General features: G+C 40.7%; 1 protein-coding gene across 1 annotated transcript; it reads left to right on the forward strand.

The window, feature by feature from the left end:
* Positions 1–5,968: 5,968 nt before the first annotated feature.
* si:dkey-3h3.3 (uncharacterized protein LOC100144568 homolog) lies at positions 5,969–24,711 on the forward strand. The gene is made up of 4 exons (XM_034118587.1): positions 5,969–6,048; positions 13,274–14,239; positions 20,636–20,853; positions 24,109–24,711. Exons 1-4 carry the CDS (start codon positions 6,043–6,045, stop codon positions 24,176–24,178), a joined length of 1,260 nt encoding a protein of 419 aa, XP_033974478.1. The 5' UTR covers positions 5,969–6,042; the 3' UTR covers positions 24,179–24,711.
* Positions 24,712–25,793: the final 1,082 nt, after the last annotated feature.

The raw sequence follows: 25,793 nt of genomic DNA on the forward strand, positions 1-25,793 counted from the left end.
CTAACTTGCATAAATTGAGTAATTAGCATAAATTGCTGTAATTAGTATTAAGCAGCATTATAGCCTATGTTGACAATAGTTAAAAAAATGGCTTGGCCGATTTTGACAATTTTGGATTGGTTTCGGGGGTTATTGAGAATGTCAATTTCTGACATTTTAAGGATCAACTCAAGAAGTGGCCATATTCGTACTCTCGTGGGCTGATTTTTATTTTTTATTACCATGATGATGTTGTAACCATTGGATATAAAGAGCAAAAGATTAAAAAAAGTGGACCATTTCTTTTTTCAAACAGATAAGCAATCTGTTCAATCCAAATAATCCAGAGTCCCCTAAATCTTCAAAATCTACCCAAAATGCATCAAAATCACCCACAGAGTACATATATGGCCACTTTCAGGTAAAACGGCCATCGTTGATCCTGATCATGTCAGAAATGGAGCAGCAAGTTCGAAAAGCATGTACAAGCCCTCATGTTGGCCACACTGCATAAAAACACCCATACAGCATCAATTAGTGCTCGATGAATAAGAGTTAATGAGCAGCTTTGAGTGAGAGAGCAGCCACTCTTCACAATAATGGCTGCTGCTGTTACTCACCCTGGCTCCATTATACTGACCAAAAAAAGAAAGAAAACTAATTGTTACATAATTGCTATATGGAATCGGCAACAAAGAATATTGTTATACAGTATTCTCTAACAAAAATTGAGATTTCCCATATGGAATGGTTGTTAGACATGAGCTGAACGTACAGGAATGGCGTTTGAATTGTGGACATCTTTTTTAATAAAAACAACACATCATGTAAAACAAGCCACAACAGCCATACAGTAAACAGCATTTACACAATGTGTCACAGCTTACACTGATTCTGTTTCAAAGTGTGTACCTTGCTGTGATTATGCAGCACGTGCCATCACATTGATGGTCAAAGATTGATCATGAAATGAAAATGAGTTTTTCTCTTTGGCTCTGTCTTGTCATTTCCATAATGTAATGATAACAATTCATCAAGCTTAGAATTCGCTTTCAATTATGTGTCCTCCCTGACCACTGAACAGTTCATACTTGTTCCTATAGGTTGAAGACATGTTTCTTTATGGGAGGACAAACATCTTCAGAGTCAGAGTCAGAAACAGGTTTATTGTCAAGTAGGTTTACACACAATCTGTCTTTGTGTATTTGGTGCATACATAACACAGTTCAAGAAGAACAATTGTAAGGAAAATACCATCAAATAAAACAATGATAACAAATATTTTTAGAAAACTAATAACATTAAAATAGATAGATATTTACATGGAATACAGATGAAATATAGATATACCCTTACAAATAAAATAGAAAAAATAAACAAATATGTGCAGTATTGGTATGACAAGTAAAAAGCCAGGACGTAGCTTTCTTATTCTTTATTAGGATCCCCATTAGCACTAGCATGAGCATTGGCTATTCTTCCTGGGGTCCTCACACACACAACACATACATAAAACAAAACAAATGATCCACAAATGCTTTGTGTACAATGTGCAAAATCTGGAGGGTTGTGCAGGACTGACAGTATTAAAATGAACAAGATATTGTGTGCATTAATGTAAATTAATCCTGTACATCAGACTAATCGAATGATTTTGAGAATAACTGGATCATATATATTTATACCTCACTTTTGACATCAGTGGAGAGCAGTGATACTGTCTGTGTGACTATTACATCTAAAAGCAAACAATTATTTATATTGTAGTATTTCCTTAATGCCAAAACCGCACCAAAGGAAAAGGAGAGTTGACGAGTCATTTTTATAATAAGCTACCAAATAATCAGATTAATTTGTTTAGTTGTATGTGATTTTTTACATGTGCGTTTGTGTGTGTGTGAGAGAGAGAGAGAGAGAGAGGAGAGGAGAGAGAGAGAGAGAGAGAGAGAGAGAGAGAGAGAGAGGAGAGAGAGAGAGAGAGAGAGAGAGAGAGAGAGAGAGAGAGAGAGAGAGAGAGAGAGAGAGAGAGAGACCTTATCAATAATGGAGAAGGTCTAATAATAATACAAAAGAAACCCCAACGATATCAAGTTAGCCGACAAAACAATAAAGGCACAGAGAAATAACAGAAAATAATTGTTGATTTTTTGATGGGATGATATACAGGGGTGTTTTGAGTTAAATAGGTTTAAATTAAATTCCACTCAGCATAAGCCGAAGGTCTATTGAGGAGATGGAAACAGAAATTAATCAATTAATAATTGTTTACGTCATTTGGAGCTGAGCAGGGACAACACAGAAAAGGCTTTATTCTATTTAAACCTACATTTATTATGGGCGCATTATGTCTGATGATTGACATCTGGCTATGAATCTAATCCTTAGGTCAAAGTTGAAATCAAGTTTGGCTGGGTAGTCCAACAATTTTGTGTTTAAAGAAAATGACCAAATAACAAATCAAGTACATCAAACACTGACAAACCAAGTTAAGTTTGACTTAAAGGTCCCATGTCATGGCCATTTCTACTGATCATAGTTCCATTGTTGAGGTATACTAGAATAGATTTATACTGTGCAATTTTCCAAACTCACATTGGTTTCGCATACAGCATCTCTGTATAGTTGTGTATTCACTCTCTGTCCTAAACGGCTTGTTGGAGCTCCTGCCCCCCCCCCCCTGTGAGCCCAGTGTGCTCTGATTGGTCAGCTCGCCCACTCTGTTCTGATGAGTCCACCACCGTTACAGCGGAACATCAGTGATTATGTGTTACAATAGCGTTAGCAACCAGAAAATGACACCAGTAATGACAAACAGGTGAGAATGCTGCGTGTTGGCGGGACGTTGCGGGGCTCGCTGCTCCGCCATTTGAGGCTCGAGGAGCGGACAGTGTGAGCTGGGTTACTGGTGTCGTTTCCTGGTTGCTGCGTGGGGTCTGCGAGACAGCGAGATATCGCGGAACTCAGCCTGAGCACACACATACACTCACAGCCAGGCTGTTTGCCACACACTCACAGCCTGAGAAAAGATAAGGCTGAGTGAGTGTGTGTGTGTGAGGAGCTCCACGGATTGGTCCATTTGGTCGTCGTTACGTCACTGAGACCAGGATGAAAAAAATGGAAAAAGAGAAATCTCCAACGAGGCGTTCTGGGGCAGCATAGACAGGTCTTTTCTGTGTTAGAGTTTTACTCGCTACAGGGTGTCCTTTGAGGGTGTGTGACTCTGCAGACCGTTTACATGCATAAAAAGCTACATAACACACAAGGGGACAGGTAATAACCGGAGAAGCATGTCATGGGACCTTTAACTTTAGCTATAAGCGACATTTAAAAATGCTGCATTGCTTTAGAAAAAAACTTTAAAAATCATTTGAACACTGTATGCCTGGTTTTATTTTGTTAAAATGTTAAGTACTATCGTACAATATATGTTGTTCTTAAAGTTTGCCATTTTTATTGAATTTAAGCAATTGTTGGTTTATTGATCTTGTGTTTTATATAAAATTGTGATTTTAAACATTATTCAGGTAGATGCTTTAAATAAGCCTCTTCCTGCTCGTTTTGTCATGTGTTATCTGTTATGTTTGTGTATTATTAAAATGTGCAAAACCATTAAAACCTTAAAATAAAAAGTATTTGTCATACAAAATAAGGCCTCTCCAAAGGTTGAACACTAACATATGCAGCATTAGACCAAATAAACAAGAGAAATTCCAGAAAAACCAAGTGATTTTTTTTCAAAATTCGGGTTTCACAAAGCTGACAGAATACTCTGAGTTGTGATCTTCAACTGACCTGAACACAACACAGAGCGGGAGATGTGTGGCGTTCAATGCGCAGCTAACAGAGCCGATCACTGCACACAATCAGCACTTTCAATATTTCAAATTGCACAAAATAAAATAAAATGCTGTCCTTGTTCTCCTGTAATGCTGAGTGTGTAACGCCGCTCCTCTGATCTGTTTGGTGCTATCCATGGCGCTTTGCAGCCGCGGCTGAGCTTCCATCTGACTTGTGATCAGATTAGAAAGTGGACTTAATCTCCGCTGCCCGCCCAGCGCCTTTTTCAATATTACTAATGTGTATTCTATTGGCTGAATTTGACAGATGTCTAAACCTCGTCCATCCGACCCGCGTGACACTTTCACTGCTGTTCCAGCTCACTTATCTAAAGCCTGCGGCCGGAAACAGGTTGATACACGGGGCCATGTATTCGGGTCATAGCCTACTTTCCTCTCTCACAATATCTGAAGGCTGTGTTCAAATATAGGCCTACACTCAATTATACCGTCAACATTGCGAAAAAGAAAAAAAGCTGAAAAATAGGGTGCGAATTTTTTTACACAATCATTTATTTAATGGTATGGTTAATTCTGGATTTTACAGATTGCAAAACCTTTTATTTTAGTCTTTACAATTTTTAAAGACACGTTGCTAAAATGCCACAATAACACCAACAAATGTCATCCCTTAAGGGTAGGTAATTCACTTCAGAAACACGTTTTGTTATATTCCATGGAATGCTCTTAACATCCCGATAGCAATGAATAAATTAAATGCTTTGACAATAAATATATACAAATATTTCATCTGTGGAAGCCGTGGCGCTGTAAAAAGCAAGACCAATAATGTGCCCCGGCCCGCGGCAGATAATTGGATGGCCTACCTGCCTGTCAGCCTTCCATGTCGTGCACAAACTCGTGCCCTCATTGGTCATGTGCGTTCGTGTGTGTTGGAGGAGGGGCTCTGTAAGGAAGTCTAAAGGAAGAGGCAGATTGTTTTTGGTTGTGTACTTTCAAATTCTAGTTTACGCTGGTTTCTCCATTCTTACCTACCCTACCTTTAAACATAATAATTTACTGTAAAACAAAAAAAGAAATAGTACTACAAATAGCCAACAAACTGTTAAAAAGGGGCTGGCTCTTCCATATCAAACACAACAGCAGTTTAGCAAGAGAGAGAGAAATTACAACATTTCTGTAACTCTGAGCCTGGATCCATCAATGAGAAGCCGTCCTCCGTACATACTGTGTGAGAGCGGGAGACAGTCTGCAGTCTGTCCGCTGATGAAGAGCCTCCGGCGGCTCCTGCTCACCCTACCAGTCGGGATCAGATTCTCAGAATGACTGGAGGGAGGCTGTGTGACGGACAGAGGCGCGCTGCTGTGAGCCGGGACGGTCACGTGGTGCCGGTAGCGTCACTGTGCATAGAGCTGCACTGACACCTACCGGACAAACAATAGCACTGCAATATGAGCCAGGGTGCTGCCTTCAAGTGCTGCTCGGAAACATAAACTTTAGAGTTATAGGACCAGCAAGAAGGACTAACTTCAAAGTCAACTTTATTGTCAATCTCAAAATATATGTGTACACACAGAAAGATCGAAATACTGTTTCCCACAGTCCCGAGGTATAAAATAAACATGAAATTAAAAATTAAACTAAGGGGGGATTAATTGGCAGGAATGGAATATAATCAGTGGTGACAGGTAACTAACTAAAGTACATTTACTCAAGTGCTATACGTTAAGTACCATTTTTGAGAGACTTGTACTTTACTGTAGGCCTACTTAGGCTACTTTGCACTCCACTACAATTCAGAGGTAAATTGTGTACTTTTACTCTACTGTATGTAGCCTATTTATACTTTTAGTTACTTTGCAGATTTGGATTAATGATGTGAAATATAATCAACTCTTAAATCAGACTTTAGTTACACCTGGAGTCAATTCACAAGCTACCCTGCAGTATACAAAGTCATTCAAACTAGCTGCACCTTTACCAGCTTTGATAAGACTTTAATGCATCAATACATATCAAAACATATCATATTATTCTGAAATTGGCCAATCTTCATAATGATGACAATACTTTTCTACTTTTACTTGAGTGACATGAATGCAGGACTTTTACTTGTTACAAAGTCTGGTACTTCTACTTTTACTGCAAGAGGTGAGTATTTCTCCCCGCTCTGATCGAAAGTGAAAGCAGGACAGAGGGCGCCACAGGGCTGCTGTGCTGTGTTCAGAGCAGACAGTCTGTGGTCAGAGACACGGTGCTGCTCGGTATGGAGGTAAGGAAACATATATTTACACACAGCTGAGCAGTTAGGGGGCTGAAATATGAAAGCAGAAATCGTTTATAGTCGGTGAACACAAGGTTTGTTTTCAACCGTCTGGTAGTCATAGTGATAGTCACGGTGTTTGTCGTTGTTTTTATGTTTTTTTGTACAAATACCAAGAAAATGGCGGCGAATGCCTCTCTTCATTTTCTTTAGTTTAAAGAGCAACTTGCAGGTTAGAGACACCAGTGAATAAATGTGTAGGACAATGATGTATAGATTTTCATAAAAATATACATAAATATACACTACAGTGACATCTGGCGTCGTTTTTGTAAGACATTTTTACTTCCGCATACAAAAAGACCACCCGCCCGTGACGTCACATGGGTGAGAGCGGCCGGTCTAACTTATTAATAAACATGGATCACAATGCTAGTTTTGACACAGAAGAGGTTGAAAATGTATATTCAAATGCATATGACGGACCACAACCATATAATTATGAGCCTGCTAGGCGTCCAAGAGACCAGGAGCAGCCAAGGATTAGAAGAAATAACGGCCATCGGAGAGAAATGGAGCTGTGGTGTGAGGAGAATCAGTGGAGAACTGGGCAGCTGTCTTGGTGAGTGACCGGCGTTAGCTACAGTTCATGTTAGCTAACATCGGTCACATCACAACATTGTAAAGTTAGCTATCATATATCAGGCTATAACTAAAGTAGTATTGATAATATAGTAACGTTACTGGCAGGACTGTTGATACTGATCCATAACAGAAACTTACCCCTAGATTCCACCGGGTCCGTCTGCGGCGCGTTACGGACGCGTTACGGCTGCGCCGCGGTGCTCAAGGTGATCGCGGCCACTCTAGTCAATGGGTGCTATTCCACCACACGCGGCGCGTTACGGCTCAGACGCGTCCCAGAAGCGGCTCGGCGCAGGGCTTTTCTAAAATTAGGATCGAATCCTATTTTTGTCGCGGCGCAGCCGTAACGTAAGGTCGGGCAGGCAGGAAGTGGAACGTTCAGAGCTATATAGACCTATATATATACACACACACAAACTAATTTTGCAGACCCTATCCCTCCGTAGTCTTTCAAGTAGGAGGAGAAATGCCAGCGTTCTCCTCCGGTTTACAGGCACTGTGTAAATTATATATATAGAATAATTATGATGATGAATGCATTTTTTTTACCACTAAAATACAGCAACACATCTTTGATTCATGTCGTTTATAACTGGAATATTACAGTTATTATTAACTTTGTCTGTACAAAGTAGCCTGTCCAGGAAATATGCCCAAATCAACAAAAACTGCGAGCCGGCAGGCAAGACTCTCCGCTTCTGAAATGCTTCTGAAACGCGCCTGGTAGGGTATGACGCCGGAGGAGGCCGGACCAAAACCGCGGCGCAGCCGTAACGCGGCGCAGACGGACCCGGTGGAATCTAGGGGTAATGCGCAAGTATCAGCCGTATCTCGCGTTACCTAATGCAACTCCACACTACGTCTTACCCCTAGATTCCACCGGGTCCGTCTGCGGTGCGTTACGGGCGCGTTACGGGCGCGTTACGGCTGCGCCGCGGTGCTCACGGCGATCGCGGCCACTCTAGTCAATGGGTGCTATTCCACCACACGCGGCGCGTTACGGCTCAGAAGCGTCCCAGAAGCGTCTCGGTGCAGGGCTCCTCTAAAATTAGGATCGAATCCTATTTTTGTCGCGGCGCAGCCGTAACGTAAGGTCGGGCAGGCAGGAAGTGGAACCTTCAGAGCATATTTCGCATATATATATAGATATATACACACACACAAACAAATTTTGCAGACCCTATCCCTCCGTAGTCTTTCAAGTAGGAGGAGAAATGCCAGCGTTCTCCTCCGGTTTACAGGCACTGTGTAAATTATATATATAGAATAATTATGATGATGAATGCATTTTTTTACCACTAAAATACAGCAACACATCTTTGATTCATGTCGTTTATAACTGGAATATTACAGTTATTATTAACTTTGTCTGTACAAAGTAGCCTGTCCAGGAAATATGCCCAAATCAACAAAAACTGCGAGCCGGCAGGCAAGACGCTCCGCTTCTGAAATGCTTCTGAAACGCGCCTGGTAGGGTATGACGCCGGAGGAGGCCGGACCAAAACCGCAACGCGGCGCAGACGGACCCGGTGGAATCTAGAGGTTACGGTGCTGTGTACCGGAGGGGAGAGAGAGAGGAGCGAAGGGGGGGAGAGAGATGTAATACGGTTTCCTGATAAACGTTTTGTTTGATAGCCCTCAGCTGTGTATGTGCCGTATGTGGATGCACCTCGCACAACGCACCCAGGAACGAAAGCTAGCTCTGGTCCTTTTCCTTTTAGGGAAACTGTGGACTCGATGTCCTGACAGGCTCGAGTTTGTGCAACCTACACAAACTCCAGCTCACCATGATTAAAAATTGTGAAATGCAATGTAAAATTACCGAAAAAATACCAGCTCACTAAATCACAACCGCTCAAACCAACTACAAACTACTACCGCGGATTGGGCAGAGAATGAGTCCGAGAAAGTTCCTCCCCTCCTCCATGTGACGTAATATGACGTATGACGTTAAAAAAAAAAGCTCAAAACGGCTCCTTTCCCCTCTGAATTCCTGCTCTTATGTCTCGTAAAACATATCAAATCCTGCATTAGCTTTTTTAATTGTAATTTTCAGGCAAGGTTAAGCATAAATCTAGTAAAAAAAAAAACCTGCAAGTTGCTCTTTAAGACTATGCTTCTGTCGCAAAAGCAATCTGCTTTAGTTTTAAAGATTTAATTTCCTACTTAAAGGTGGGGTAGGTAATTCACTTCAGAAACACTTTTTGTTATATTCCATGGAATGCTCTTAACATCCCGATAGCAATTTTGACTGATTCTATAATTTAGGGTAGGCCAACATTTCACATCAACTAAACAGTACAAAAAAAGTGTTCTTTCTCAATAGAACAATCAGTGGTTCAAGTTAGTATATTCCTCAGTGTAACATATCCACTAGTTGCAAAGCTTAAACATTTTTTTTTTTTTTTTTTATTTTAAGGGAAAGGATGTTTTCACTACTCAGTTTGTCAACTATGTTACGGACAAACTTGATGTCATTACAATCATTTGATTAAGTCCTGCACTTCAAGTAAAAATCCAATTTGAAAGGCTCTTGAGTCTATTCTACCATATATACAATGATTTTTTAAAGTTTAAAAAATAATTGTATTAAAGTTTTGTTTTTTCATGTGCACTGTCATTAAGGATAGGGATATTTTTTATTATAAAACTACCATACAGGTCATTTTGATAAAACTCCAACCTGTGTAGATGTACATTATACTATAAAGGATATCAGAAGCACTATTTTAGATATTTTAAATGAGGTGCAACATAGTTGACAATGAAAGTCAAAGATTTGACGCAAATAACATAGTTGACTGGACACATTATTAACCATTAACCGTTCATTTCAAGGCAGAAGTGCAAAATTCAATTGATAATGATGTGTAATGATGTCTACATGTCATACAAATTGTCAACTAGGTTACCTGTCAACTAAGTTACTATAGTTATTACAGTACTGGGTAACTTAGTTGACAGGCAACCTAGTTGACAATTTCCCTATTTTGACCCATCATTTCAATGGTAGGCCTTGCCTGGATGACCACATGTCATTTTCTTGAACAGGTTAACATCCCATTTGAACATATAATTGAATTAAAATCATTAAACAATTGTAAACCATAACAATGTACGTAACATTGTTGATGGTCAATTAATATACTCAATGACAATGTGCTATTATACATAACATATTGTAAAAAATTAGAGGACAATCACCACAGTGTGTTCAAAATGTCTGCCAAAGAGGAACATGGCATCATGTGATGCTGGTGACATGGTATTGGGACAAACCATTTTTGAGTTAAAGGGGGGAGTTCTGTTAGTAACATAGTTGACAGAACTTTTGCGGACATTAGGCGCGTTCACACCGGAGTACTTTTCACCGTACCTTTCGCGTTTAGTTCCGTTAGTACCCCTTATGTCGCGTTCACACCAAAAAGAGCACTTAATCCCGGAAACTTTTACCCCCATTTTTAGTGCCTGTTGAGAGATGGTACTTTCCTGGGGGAAAAAAGTGCCCCAGTTCTGATTGGCTGGGCGAATTGCAAACCACGCCCCGTAAAACTCTGAAATGTTTTGTAGAGCTGCCATTTTATTATCCTCGCATTAGCATTATTAGCATTAGCATTCGCCCCGCGCACAAACGCAGAGAGACTAACTTATGGCAACACAAAATAAAACATGGGAGCGGTGGAGATGAGGAGGTGTCGGCGTTCTGGCGATTTACTCGGAAGGCTTCTACTGAAGCCAGTCCCCAACTCCGGGGACTTCCGGCCGGGGACTCCGGGTGGCAGTATACAACGTGAAGTTGTTTGCGGCCTGCCAGTAAACCCAAAGCAGAAGAAGACGAAGTGACGTCAGCGGCTCATTTGCGTAATCTTCCCTCAGGGAATTTATTCCGGTGTGAACGCGATCTGTACTAAGTGCCCTGGGGTAATAAGTGCCGGGGCACTGAGTGCCGGCACTGAGTACGGCAAAGTACTTGGTGTGAACGCGGCTATTCATATATTAAGATATTTAAAGGACACCTATCATGCTATATTTAAATGATATATTGTAGGGCCATACCTATATAAGATATATTTATACGTTTCTGTTTTCAAAATACCAAACAGATCATGCATTTTAGCCATGCCTCATTTCGCTCTATTTGCTGTTCTCCAGCCCTGTTTTTGCAGGGGGCTGATTCTGTGAGCTGCAGCTGACCACGCCCCCCTGCAGGAGAGGGGAGCGTGCTCTGATCAAGTCAGAAGAGGGGGAGAAAAATAGATCTCCGTCCTCCGTGTTTTATTATATTATTATATAGAGTCGTTATTCATTTGTTTTAAAGCTCAATAAATAACAAAGAAGACCTTTGACCGGCACTTTTCAAATTTTGTCCGGAAGATTTAAACTTTAACGGACATATTGACCGGCGAAAGAAAACCTAACTGAAACTCTGCCGCACGGTCCCCTCGTTCCTTGGAAGAGGCGGAGAGGTGGGTGTTTGTCATCTGCTGGTGGACTAACCGGAGAGAATTACAGTGCTTGCCTCGACAGGGAGGGATTGCATTGAATTACAGCAGCGGGAGCAAACGCTTGCCTCGGGGAGGGAGAAAAAAAAGCCACAGCGGAGAATAAACAGAAGGGGAACCATGGCAACCATGCGCGGGAAGTCTTCTTCGCTGCTTTTGTGGCAGACTACAGCGCCACTTACAGGCCTGGCATATGTACTACAGCGTCTCCAGCGCTTTCGAGCGGCATGGCCGGCCGTGGCCCAACCCCACATTCCCCTGATAGGTGGAGAGTTGGCCCAATAGCCGTAGCGCCACCGTCCTGACGTCAGGACAGTGTTCAAATCTGGATCAGTTTTTATCAGATCCGTTGCAGCCCCTTTTTTAGAGATTTGGGTATGGAGGGAAATAGAGAGGGTTGTGTTTTCTGACACTTGGTGAGTTCCCTGGAACACCGGGGACACATATTCATGTATAAAAGACATACAAAAGTGCATTTTGCATGATAGGTCCCCTTTCAATTATTTAAAGGAGGAAATCAATTTAAAAAATATTATTATTCTTTAGTATTTAGACTTTTGAAATAAATGAATAATAGTTTTTATTTACTTTAATGGTTTTTATTCATTATTTTGAAACCAAGACACCCTCAACTGAAAAACGGACATAGCAAAAACTGACAATTTAAGAACATCATGACACATTTTAAGCTAAATGAAGCATAGGATGCACATAATGTTTGTGTGATATTATAACATGCTTTCCAATAATAGGCAAAATATGATATGTTTGAAGAAAATAGTTAGAATAATTATAATTATCATCAATGGACATCAATGGACATGGAATGTACCCTAAATTGTAGAATCACTCGAATACATTAAATGCTTTGACAATAAATACATAAATATCGCCATAAGCCGTGGCGATGTAAAAAGCACGACCAATTATTTTAGCCGGCCCGGCTAAAATAACTGGATGGCCTCCCTGCCTGTCAGCCTTCCATCTCGTGCACAAACTTATCTCGTCCCATCATTGGTCATGTGCGCGTTCGTGTGTGTTGGAGGAGGGGCTCTGTAAGGAAGTCTGAAGTAAGGGGCAGATTTTTTTCGGTTGCGTACTTTCAAATTCTAGCGCACTCGAGCTGGTTTCTCCATTCTTACCTACCCTACCTTTAAGATAGGGCTCCAAGTTAGCCAGGAAACTATGAAAGGGGTTTCCGGTTTCACACCTTCAGTATAAAAGCTCTTCAATTCAAATAATAGCAGCAGTTATTATTCAAACCCTCCCTGTTTATGTTGGCAATCATGTGGTCAAATTAAGCAGTGGTGTAAAGTAACTAAGTATTTACTCAAATTACTGTATTTTGAGGTACTTGTACTCTACTTGAGTATTTCCAGTTTACCTTGTAGTAGGACTACTCCACCAGAATTTGCGTAATGAGTACTTTTACTTTTGGTACTTTGAGTATAGCCTATTGCTAAGATGCTAATACTTTTCTACTTTCACTTGAGTAACAGAGTATTCCTACACTTTGGAATTTCTACTTTTACAAGATCTTCTTCCACCTCCCAAATGATGTGTTATGTAAAGAATCTTTGAGAATGGCTGTCTGAATAAAATGGGCTGTCATTAATAAATAAATAACAGTTAGATCTGCTATCAGAGGCTACTCAGTTGTATGAACTTTTTCCACGTTAGAGGTTTTGATTCATGGAGCCAGTGGAGGTACTGCAGCTGATAATTGCTTTCAATAAATGGTTTTATTATATTTATCGGTATAATGAAATTATTTTTCAGTTGTTAACAGATTCAAAAACCCTAGCCACAGCAGCGATAAATGTTAGTAACTCTAATCATGTCGGAAACAGTTTCCAATTATCTGGATCTTATAAGGAGTCCTGTATGAACTAAACAAAAGATGGAGATGCAGCTCCTGCACAGATAAAATGAATTATTTTTAGGAATTTTTGCACATTCTAAGTTAATGTGATGAAGGGCTGAAAGTCAGTGCAAATGTCTTTAATAATAAATATCTTCCCTGGAATAAATCACAGCAAAAAACAAACATTGCTATCATGCCTAACTTCAGCTGTTGTATTTTGTAGCAGATCATCACAGACCTCACTGTCCAGATTGATGTAACTTATTGCAAAGATCCCGGAAGAATAAAGAAGATTCTTCAACCTTACAAGCCTGAGAAGAAAGCTCACGGCTACATCGTGAGAGGAACCTTCAAGGAGGTGGACCAACTTATGGAAAAACTGTCAGAAGTGATGCGCCCAACCTCTCCCGTCACAAGGGGGCAGATCAAACCTGTGGATGTATCCGGGGTAGTCATGGCCTACATTAAGGAAAAAAGTGATAGAGAGCTTAAGAAAATTGAAGGGAATCATTTTCACATTGTACCATTGCACGATAAAGCCAGCAGCACAGAACAGGTGACCTTCAGATCACACCAGGGATCCTCAGAACCTGTTCATGCAGACTTTGTCCGGCAGAGGTTCATCACGTTCTACCAGAGGACGGCCTCCGACCTGCAGGTCACATCTGTCTCTGTGAGTCCGCAGCACCTCAGAGACCTGCAGAGAACATTTCCACGTCTGCTTTTTGAACCCACAACAACAAGCCCCAGCAGATCTGAAGTAACAGTGACCGGGCCTTTTCTGCACATTGCTCAGTTGAAAGAGTTCCTTTCACAAAAAACACCAAGCCCGAGCAAGAGTCCAGGGAACAAAGGTCCGGCAGACACTCCAAGCAGCAGAACCCCAGGTCCTTCATCTACACTCAGCAAGGACCCTGAAGTAGAAGCATGTCCAATCTGTATGGAAGCGATAGAAAACACAGAGAAAAAGACTCTGGGCTGCAAACACTCGTTCTGCAGAGACTGTCTGAAGAGAGCTTTTGACTACAAGCCTATCTGCCCGATGTGTGGAGCGTTGTACGGCACTTTGACCGGGACACAGCCGGATGGAGGCAGCATGGATGTCACCAAAAGCTCTTCGTCTTTGCCTGGTTACGAGAAATATGGAGCAATAACTATCAATTATTACATTCCAAGTGGCATCCAAAAGGTAAGACAACAGATTCAAAACTTTTGTTTTACTTTAGCCATGTTGCTTCCATTGTACCGCACAGGATTGCACAACAAAATGCAGTGCAGGTCCATTTCGGAATCACTTAAGAAACACAAACAACATTTGGGGAAATTGGTCCGTGCGCAAAGCATTGTGGGGATTTTAAGACCGCGGAGTCTACTCATGTGCAGCCTCGATATTTCTCCAAACGGAGTACGCCGGGCTCGGTAGATTTCCAAGTATGCTGGAGATTGGAACAGTACTTCGGCGGCACTCGATGACGTAGTATGCTTGAAATAGTGGCTCTGCAGCAGCTTTACTCGTGATTGAGAAACACCCTGTCTGAACCCTCGTATTAAATTCACATTTTGCACCTGTTGGTACTGTTTGGTTCAAATTGACTTGAGACATAATTGAGGTATTAAAAAAATATATAAAAATGAAAAATAACATAATTCCCTAATATATATTTTCTTTATCTTAATTCCTAACAATATTTGAAGCATTTATGATTAATGTTTGCAAAGTCTCTTTGCTAGATCACTTTTAACAATGGAAGTTTCATTTGTTTTTTGTGATAGTTATAATTTATGTCAAAATCTACATCCAAAATAATAAAGACTTGGAATGCATATTCATGCTTATCCAGCAATATAACACTATTTTCTTCCTTTGACCTTTATTATTTTGAACCTATTTCCAACATTATGTTATTATAATCAAAGCCGTAAATAAAATACAGGGTATATACCAGTAGCGTAGGCAGAAATTTAATTTAGGGCGGGCCTGTATAAAATAGGGTGGGCTAGCTTTTTCCAGGGGGAAAAATGACTTTAAGGTAGGCCTGACCTATAATAATAATATATAATAATAATGCACATTGCCAAGCATCGTTGTAGCATTTCCCTCCGAATAATGGTCGAAGACTTGACTGATGATATGAATTTATTGAAATCTCCAATATCAACGTAAGAGCTATAAAGACACAAAAATAACAAATACATTTAGGCTCCATCCGTATTAGAATCACTTTAGCATACTACCAAAAGTTAACAGCAAAGCTACATAACAGCTTAGAATTAGGACAAAACCCACATTTTTATATTATATCTAATACCAACCTTGTGCCTCTTCGGGGGGGTGCTAAACTTAAACATAAACTTTATCCTTTACTTTCTCCGTCTTTATATGTAGATTAATCTCCACTCCTTTTCTCCGTCACGTTGTTTCCATAGCAACAACAACTTCCTGTCAACAACGTAAACTCGCCTTCAAAATAAAAGCATCTAAATAACACAGGAAGTTAACCTAAATTACATTTAAGACATATACAACTGCAACGAAAGTAACAAAAACAATGGAATATCCTTTTCAGTTTCACAGAACACAAATTGGGTTATTTACTTTTGTATTGCACTAGGTTAGTGGTTCCCAAAGTGGGGGGCAAGCCCCCCCTGGGGGGCGCAGAGGCATGACAGGGGGGGCGCGAGAGACCAGGAGGAAAAATGGTTATTAAAAAAAAATAAATAAATAAAAAAAAATAAAAGATCATAATTTGAAAAATTATTGATTTGAAAATAATATGATACAGTACGGTACTATTACGTCTGGGTTGCTGTGTTTCATTAAAGCTTGGCTCTGTGTGTGTGTGGAATGAGCCATTTTGTGTGCGTGCGCGAGCGAGAGAGAGAGAGCGCACCGGTACTGGAGATCGTTGTTGTTAGCTTCTGGTGCTAGCGAGCTACGCTAACGGATATAAGGAGTTTTGTCAGACTGAGAGACTTAGTGAGCTAAAGCAGGGGTTCCCAACCGGGCCGCGGAGGTGTTACTGCCGGGCCGCGAAATAGCTGTGAGTTTATCGTAATATTTGCAGAATTATAAATATATAAAAATATTTTATCATAATATTTTTTTCAAAAAGTATTTAATTTTCGCACCTATGCCACCAGTCATATTATTTCATCCAGTAGCTAGTTAATCTTTCACCAGAAAACCGTTGAAAATGGCTTTTATGATGTTCCGAGGGATTCGGCGGCCCAGCCTAAGGTCTCAGCCTCTTGTGCGCACGAGCATGTTACCGGTGCGCCAAGTAGGAAGAGGAGCGCACAGGAGACAACCGTTTGATTGCAGACTGTTATGTTTATGTGGGGAAATGGTGGTGCATACATTATTTGAGATATATTTCAAACTCGGACTTCATTTTAAGGACATGTCGGCCAGGGGTGTAGAGCTATTTGTTTAAGCACCGGATTGGCAAAACAGGAGAGTAAACCAGTCTGCCTCGATCTATGAATTAATGTCCGGGACTCTCACGGTATCTGCTGCCCGCAGCTGTTTTATAGAAGGAAACCCTCCTTCACTTCATAAAATGGCTGCAGCATCAGGAGGCAGCGGGACGTATACTCGGTAAAGAGCTGTGCCTTTTACGCACCGCCTTCGCTGTGTTTAACTTAATCAGAACAGCTTAAGAGTGACTGCAGGCTGCTACGTGTTAACCACACACACATCTACACACATCGAACTGCCCGATTACTCCCCCTTTTATTAGTTTTATGAAGGAGATGTCCAGTCAGTCACCAAGGCGCATGATGTGTGTGTGTATGTGCTCTGCTCAGCTCAGCTCTGTGTGTTCGGTGTGTTTGTGTCTGTCCGACACCGGCATATATGCGGCTGTTCCCAAAATAAATTAGTTTAATCTTAATCTCGATGTAGTGCTAAATGCTGTCGGAGTGCACCGGAACGAACGACACTATCATAATATCTTCTGAAAACAAATGCCAGTGTCACACACACACACACACACACACACACACACACACACCTACACACCTACACACACACACACACACACACACACCCTGGCGACCGGACATCTCCTTCATAATGCGCCTTCTCCTCTCCAGCATTCACTGGATTATCCGTAAATCATACAAACAAAACCAAAACATTGATTCATCTGTTTTCCCGTTTTGGTTTAAAAACTGAATAACGTCGGTTTTTTGGTTTTCCGAAAAACCAAAAAACAACAACAGTTCTTTTTTAAACTTTGTTAATATGTTTTGGATGCATATTGTTCTAGTATTTGTTCAGGCTGTTACATACAATTAGCCTCTGTTGCTACCTGCTGGTGGTGAGTAAATATTAAAATCAGTTAAAATTGACAACCGGTCCGCGATTTTTTTTTAATGTATCTACCGGTCCTTGGCACAATAAAGGTTGGGAACCCCTGAAAGGACTAAAGGACTCTCTCAGTGTTATCTCAGTGGGTCTTAAACGTTTTGGTCACCATTAATGTAAACAATTATTTCCGAGGCACACGTTTATATGAAAATTATAGTTATAAAAAAAGAAGAGAATAAATGAAAAACAGGTATGAAATACTATATGACAGTAAAAAAAGAATAAAGTTTAAAAGGGTGATTTGTAAAATATCCATCAAGAAAAAGTAAATCTGTTTACAGTTCTGTTTCATATGGGTGTTGAGAGAGGTATCCATTGATCTCTTCATTTTGCTCTCAAAGTGCACCAGATTGATGCTTTTAACTTAAATATTTAAAAATAAATCTTCCCGGGGGAGCTTGCCCCCGGACCCCCCTATGTGAGGTCCACACACCACCACCTATAAATATAGCACTTTACCCCTGCTTACACCTATATGCCGTGAGCTGATTATCGAGCCTTTATTGTAACAGTCGCGGGCAGTGTTGGGACTAACGCGTTACAAACTAACGCGTTACTGTAACGCAACTACCTTTTGCGGTAACTAATAACGTTACTAGTTACCTATTCCCATTCAGTAACGCCGTTATAGTTACAGTGATTTAAATGGGTGCGTTACTGCGTTACATTATGTGGTCCAACTGAACCGAATCTCCGTGCGGATGTAATTTACAGGCGAATACAGTGATGTCCTCTCACAGTACCATGGAAAAGTGAAAGTGACCAGAGAGGAGTGATGATTGGTTAACGCTGGGTAACATTTCAGGGTAAGCCAATCAGAGACAGAGTTGGGCGGGTCTTGTCTTATGGAGAAAATACACAGGGTGTTTCTCAATCGCGAGTACGCTTGCTTGGTTGCACATGCCTGCCGAGCATCTTGCTTCAGAAGCGAGTCAAGAATACTTCCTGGCATTCGGAAAACGAAGAGTGGAACACGCTAGCAAGTGTGCAGGTGTGCGTCATATGAGAGGCCCCGCCTTACATCTTCCGCCACAGATTTGGGGAAATTGGTCCGTGCGCAAAGCATTGTGGGGATTTTAAGACCGCGGAGTCTACTCATGTGCAGCCTCGATATTTCACCAAATGGAGTACGCCGGGCTCGGTAGATTTCCAAGTATGCTGGAGATTGGAACAGTACTTCGGCGGCACTCGATGACGTAGTATGCTTGAAATAGTGGCTCTGAAGCAGCTTTACTCGCGATTGAGAAATACCCACAGACACACAAACACTTGCTAACACACACACATACACGGCAACGCCCACCACCAGCACACACACACACAATGGCAGATGCAAGTATCAGCGAGAGCAGCAGTGCATTTACAACTTGGAGATATAACCACTATTTTCAATTTGTGGGGATAAAGGACGCAAAAAATATTACGGTCAAATGTAAACTGTGTGCAGGACAGAAAGCATTGTCCACATCGAATAACAGCAATGCCAATCTCCTGAAGCACCTAACTAATGTACATGGGGCTATAAAACTAGTCGCCAAAGACCCCACCGTCTCAACCACCGGCAGTGACCCAGATGGAGCAACACCATCTAAACAGCCAAAAAACGATTTTTAGTTTAGTTAGTTGCCAACTAATTCAGTCGTCGATTCGTTGGTGACGTCATCACGTGTGTTTTACGTGCCGTTAAGCTCCAACGTTATCGGTCTTTTTATCGGTACTGGAGACATTTAAAACATATGTCATATGTATTATTGCTACATAAACATGATATCGCAGTCTTAGTGTCGCCAACTCCGTTTCTAATATGCAATAAAACCAAAATGCGTCTATGATGTATTTTCGATCTTTCCAATCCAGACGAGAGATCTCTCTCCCCCGTCTGTGTGCGAGGGGGCGGGGCAGTTTACACACACGCGGCTACTACATGCATGCAACACACACAAGTGCTCCAATGTGTGGTTAAATGTTACCCGTCTTGAGGTGGACAATGCTCGTTGCCAAAAGTGCAATAAGAGTTAAGCATGTAAGGGCGGTAACATGAGCAATTTGTCTAAACATTTTGCAAAAGTGCACCACATTCAGACGGAGAAATGCACCGTTTTTGACTGTCTTTCTAGTAGCTCTGTAGCCCCATCCACGAATAACGTTTCCACGTCAGGTGTATTATGTATGCTAGCAGCAACACACAGAGTTAACTCAATTATACAAACATGGGCTAATGATTAGAGGTAACTGAGTTATTTATTTTGTTAAAGTTTCAGCTATTCTGTTTACATTTCTGTCATCAGATTATTTAATACCATTTGTTAAAACATTGTTGTTTCTTTTGATGTGAAATATTATTTATTTAATTGAAATAAAAAGCAATGTTAATTTTGTTCACAATTTGTTTAGTTCATTTACCTTGTTTTTTTTCAAAAGAACCGATAAGAGTACCGTTAAAGGACTGGATCGATAAAAGTAGTAGTACCGTTAAAACCTTAACGATACCCATCCCTACTTGACAATGCAAAAAATGTTATCTTTTATCTGATCTGATCTGATCTGCTATCCTTGGATTCAAATGTTGACGGACAGATTTTTTATTTATCTTTCAGCAGAAAGTTTAATAAAATATGTATTTTTGAATCAAGTATTCATCTTTATTGTCTTCATTGTTAGTTTCCACATGCCTAAAAACAACCTCAAGCTAAATCTAAAAGTTGATGGCTAAATAAGAGCATTTGAGAAATTGTGCAAGGCATAATCCGAATAGTCGATTAATCGTTTCATAAATCGATAGATTAATTGATTATCAAATTAGTCGTTTGTTGCAGCCCTATTACAACATAGAAATCATCTACCAAACACAAATTGCCTTACGTGTGTTAAGTTTAGATAAATAAACACCATCAGGCGTGCGGATGCCTGCGGTCAGAAGCTTTCTCAACCACCTTGTAGTCTTCCCCCATGTCAGACTGGTGAAGCGTAATTTTAAGCTCTTAGACCTGCGCACTAGAGTCTGCTTTACTGCATGAAACTCGGTCGTAAATAATAATAAAAATAAACCTTGCGCAGTCCAGAAACAAACAGAGATAAAAACGGTTTAATTATACCTCAAAGAATATGCAACTGTCTCACCAAACATAAATATCTACCATAATGATAATACACCTATGGTTCTCACCACCTGGCTGAGCAGGAGACCTGAGCTGTGTTTCTGTGTATGTGCAGGAGGAGCACCCCCACCCCGGGCAGCCGTACGAGGGGGCGTCCCGGACGGCCTACCTCCCAGACTCCTCAGAGGGCAGGGGGGTCCTGAAGCTGCTGACGAGGGCCTTCCGTCAGAAACTCATCTTCACGGTGGGCCGCTCCACCACCAGCGGACGGAACAACATCGTCACCTGGAACGATATTCACCACAAAACATCCACACATGGGGGACCAACTCAGTAAGGACTCTTTTTTCACAACATATTTTATTGACAGAGGTGTAAAGTAAATCTACTCAAGTACTCAAGTTAAATCAACTATAATTTTGAGGTACTTGTACTTTATTTGAGTATTTCACAGTTTTGCTACATTGTACTTCTACCCCACTACAATACAGATGTAAATGGTGTAGTTTTACTCCACTACATGGATTTAATACCTTTAGTTACTTTACAGGGTACTTGTGGGTAATCTGTCGCCACTTTTTTTGTTTTTTTCAGACTCTCTAAATACGCACTTTTCTTGTTTTTTTCAGACTCTCTAAATAACCCTAACCATAACCCATCGCCGCAAATAGGATTAATGTTTGTTATTTTGAGAAATTAAAAAGTTAATATGGAGGAACCAGCTACCCGCTATTAAAAAGTGGCGACAGATAACCCACAAGTATCGTTTACAGATCTGGATTAATGATGTGAAATATAATCAACTCTTAAATCAGACTTCAGTTACACCTGGAGTAAATACCCTGCAGAATACTACTGTAGTATACTGTCAGGGATGCAAACTTGTCACCTTTCGGCGAAATTCGCCATTTTGAATCCAAAATAGGTCGTTTGTGTGATTCATGTAGATCTGCAATAAAAATATTTTTGGGGTATGGCGGGGGTCTGAGACCCGGAGTAATCTGCGGCCGTGAGCTGTTATGTGCCATCATGACACGCATGGTGTTCTTTTTTTATATATTATAATGAAGCGCGAGCTGTGTGCTCGAGTCTTCCTGCCTGTCGGCTCTGCTCATGGATGTATAATAAGGCTCTGCTGCTCAGGGATGAGGGTCTAGCTTCAGCAGCTACATTACCTACGGTGCGTTCGTTAATATTAACTGTGCGGTCCGGAGTCACTGTGGCACAGACTGGACCACTGGTGAACAGCTGTTAGAACGGGCCGTTCAGGTGTTCAGAGCAGAGCTCCCTGTCGGAGCGGCAGAGCGTGATGTGCACTGAAAAGCTTTTCTGTCGCAATATTATTTAATGAATCGTTGAGCTAGCTAACTAGCATACATTGTCACTATCTGCTAACGTTAGCTTTAGCCTTCGTTTTCAAATAGTTTTTTTCATAGACTATAAACGGAGGTGGTATAAGTATATATCTTGTACTTGAGTAAAAGTAGAATCACTCAGATCTGGTACTAGAGTAAAAGTAGAAGTACTCAGATCTTGTACTTGTGTAAAAGTAGAAGTACTCGAGTGTAGAAATACTCTGTTACAATAAAAGTCCTGCATTCAAAATGTTCCTCAAGTAAAAGTAGAAAAGTATTCTCATCAAAATATAGTTAACCTGTTAAGCCCTGAGCCTGTTTTTCAGGTTTCAGGCTCGAAAATGCCACTAACACAACAAAGACTATATCTTCACTTCTAAAAGGGGTAAATTAATAATCTTTTTTCTCAAAGCAAGGTTACATCTGTGAGTTGGATGTAGAATTGTCAGAATCAATATAGATGTTTTTATATTAAAGTAAATTCATATGGAACATAGTAAAAACATGTAAATTCTATCTCAGCCTAAAAAAAAAAACATTACTTATAGTGAAAACCACCCTTGAATGATGGGTTAGTAGACTAAAAGCTTTAGGAATTCAAACTATAACATATAATAAGTACCCTGTATCAAAATTGATGGGGGGGAGTGGAGGTGTTCCATATTCCAACATTTCAGAAGCAAGCTGCTCCCTGAAAGTCTTCTGTGTGTGTGGCTTTGTCCTGCTGGGGTCAGTAACGATGTCCGTGTACAGGGGCTTTATCTTGAAAAGTCTGTCGTACTCAGCGGTGTTCCTTTTGCGATCGTTTTCCTCGTCTTCTTCAGTGTTGCTCAGGTGCAGTGACCACATGATGGCTCCTAAGCGGTCCCGGGACATCGCATCACCTGGGAATTTGAAGTTATATGGCCATTTCTTCCTCCAGTAGTCCGATCGGTTGTGAACGGTGACGAGGCCTGAGAAAATGATAATGGACAGGAAAACATAGAAATCCCTCACAGTCAGCACTGTGGAGTCTCAGCTTTAATCGGATATCTTGTTTGTGCAGTTACGATAAGTAATAAGGGCATTTTGAGAGTGAGTCCTGTGCAAAAGTCCGTTAGCATTAGTTCGCAAAATGCTAATTCAAAAGGCTTGGTTTTACTCTTGTGTTTCTTTTAGCTAAAAATGGTTCATATCTTCAGTTAGCTGAGATTCTTCCCGTTAATCTGGTGCTACACATTAATAGTTTCATAAATGTTAAGAAGCCCTGAGACATTGTCTAAAAACAAAACAGTGGGAGGGGTCCAATGAGGGGACCGTCGTGCTTAAGAGGTTAAAGTAGTGACAGTAAAAGTAGTCATTGTGCAGATTGGTCCATTTCAGAATAATATATATGATATGTTTTATAATGATTGATCATGAAAGTGTTATCAAAGCTGGTAAAGGTGCAGCTAGTTTGAATGACTTTGTATACTGCAGGGTAGCTTGTGAATTTACTCCAGGTGGAACTAAAGTCTGATTTAACACTTGATTATATTTCACATCATTCATCCAGATCTGTAAAGTAACTAAAGCTATTAAATACATGTAGTAGAGTTAAGGTACACCATTTACCTCTGAACTGTAGAGGAGAAGAAGAACAAAGTAGCAAAACATTGAAATACTTAAATAAAGTACAAGTATCTCAAAATTGTACCCAAGTATAGTACTTGAGTTTATGAATTTAGTTACTTTACACCACTGGCTATACAGATAGAAAGACTAAGCCTTGCACACAGAGGCATGAAAATACATTTTCAAAATGCTCAACAGTGCTGCTAAAATTATAAACTGACTGCTACACAATTAAAATAAATGCTTTTATAAATTTCTATTAGATGTGACTCTTTGGCGTTTCTGTTATTATTAACTGCTTTAGTTGTTCCGACTGCTAAAATCATCTGTTATTCCTAATTTTAAAGCCGATATTCCGTGGGGTCGGGGGGCTCGGATCCTTGTCACCTTTTTCATACCTGATGAGTTTGCATCCCTGACTGTACTGCTATAATTACCTCTCATGTAATGGCACAACCTGATTTCTTTCCCTTTACAATTAATGGTGTGCGTTCATTAATTCCTATGAATTTATGGCAAGAGTACCTTCTGACACTGAAATCCAGTACAGATGTCTCGTATGAGTTCACAGGAGGCACAGCAACAGCAAACCTGATATTCTTGACATGAAGTCCCTGAATGTGTGTTCTTGTGTTTGCAGCTATGGATACCCAGACCCTGATTATCTCAGCCGAGTCCGAGATGAACTGAAAGTCAAGGGAATTGAATGAGACCCATTAAGGTTCGTCAACAAATACATGTGGAGATCAGACTCCATATTAAAATGACCAAGTAGGAAGGATTACTGCAGAGAGCATTACAAACAGAAGGGATACCTGATGTCATTTTATTGTAATTACCAATCAACCATGGCTTAAACTGTCTTTTATTACTGACTTTATTTCTAACGTGTGTTTTGATTATTGGATGTTTCTTTTTAATTTTGTTTCAATTATGTTTGAACTCACAATATAATATGTAAATTATTCTGCTGTAGGTTCTCTGACATGATGTGTGCAGTCTCATTTGATGATGGAAGTAGTAGTAGAAGTGATAAAATAATGTGTTGGATCTGGGGGATTTAATTACCACCCAGCCTTCCAGATGTTTCTGCTACTAACCAGTCACAACATACTCTGAATGTCTGCACAAAAGAAAGGCGGAGGGTCATATTGAACAATACTCACCTGTTGGAAGAAGGGACAAGTACAGTAGCAAAGCTTCAGATTTTATTGTCATTAAACACATTTGGTAATGTTCATTATCCTTTGTGCACATGGCTTCTTTCCCTTCAGCGTTGACAGCAGATAGTGGTCCAAAGGGACACAGGCCACTGATGGCTGAAGGAGGATTACATTACATTATGCAAGTCTTGTAGATTGTACTCCCTGATATGTCTCCAGAAGCGGTCATTTCCATTTTCACCGTAGGCTCTGAATGAGTGCAGTTCAACAGTGCAGTTCAACACACAGCTGTCACTTCAGTGTTGTGTAGAGTTTTAAAAAGACTGACGTTTGTATTCTGCGTCTCAATTTATTAGACAAATAGGATTAAACCTCAACCGTGTAAGACATTATTAGGGCTCGGAGCAAAGGACCTATTGAAATTGCTCTGTTTATTTTTTCTTATTTTATTTGTTTCCTATAAGTAAATAGCCTTTTTCAAGACCTTAACGTTTACTGATTTTTTTGTATTCACAAACTTGTCAGGACTGGTGAAACATTTTATATTTAGGGGGGGTCCCGTTCTCGGACCGTCAGCATAAAGCTCTATAGAGCCCCTCGTTCAGGTGAAACCTACAATTCTGAAACCGGTCTGTGGGCACAAAAAAACCTCTTGGAGGCATATCGGAACCCAACAGGGAGTAGGCCATTTTTCAATTTTTCGCACTTTTCGGGCCCCACATTTGAACAGATCCTCCTACAGTTTTCATCCAATCAACTCCATTTGGGTCAGTAACATCTTAGGGGTACGTTGGGTAACAATAACCCAGTTGCTGGTTAAAGTATAGAGCACACTCTGATGCCCCTTTCACACCAACGCGTTTTCAGCGCCGGCTCGGAGCTAGAGCCTGAAAAGTACCGTTTTTCCTGTTCACACCGCAGCGGCGCCGCCTCTTAGCTCCGGAATGCGGTTCACTTCCAAAAAATTGTCGGTCTAGAGGCAAGAGCTTCGGAGCTAAGAGGCGGCGGCGCTTACGTCTCTCTTACGTCGAGGCGTGCAGGAAACTAAACCCACCTCCCCTGAACATGGGTCGACTGAAGAGTCTCGTCATGCCTGCCTACAAGCAGTAGCGCTGAGCAAAGTGACTAGAAGGCAACCACACACTTATACAAAAAAACACAC

The sequence above is a fragment of the Trematomus bernacchii genome, unplaced genomic scaffold (genome assembly GCF_902827165.1).
Source record: "Trematomus bernacchii unplaced genomic scaffold, fTreBer1.1, whole genome shotgun sequence".
Classification (NCBI taxonomy): Eukaryota; Metazoa; Chordata; class Actinopteri; order Perciformes; family Nototheniidae; genus Trematomus; species Trematomus bernacchii.

Excerpts from the sequence above, each read along its gene's own strand:
- si:dkey-3h3.3 (XM_034118587.1), top strand. Across the intron at positions 14,240-20,635 it reads TTCCAAGTGGCATCCAAAAG|GAGGAGCACCCCCACCCCGG; the intron begins GTAAGACAACAG and ends GTGTATGTGCAG. Across the intron at positions 20,854-24,108 it reads ACACATGGGGGACCAACTCA|CTATGGATACCCAGACCCTG; the intron begins GTAAGGACTCTT and ends TTGTGTTTGCAG.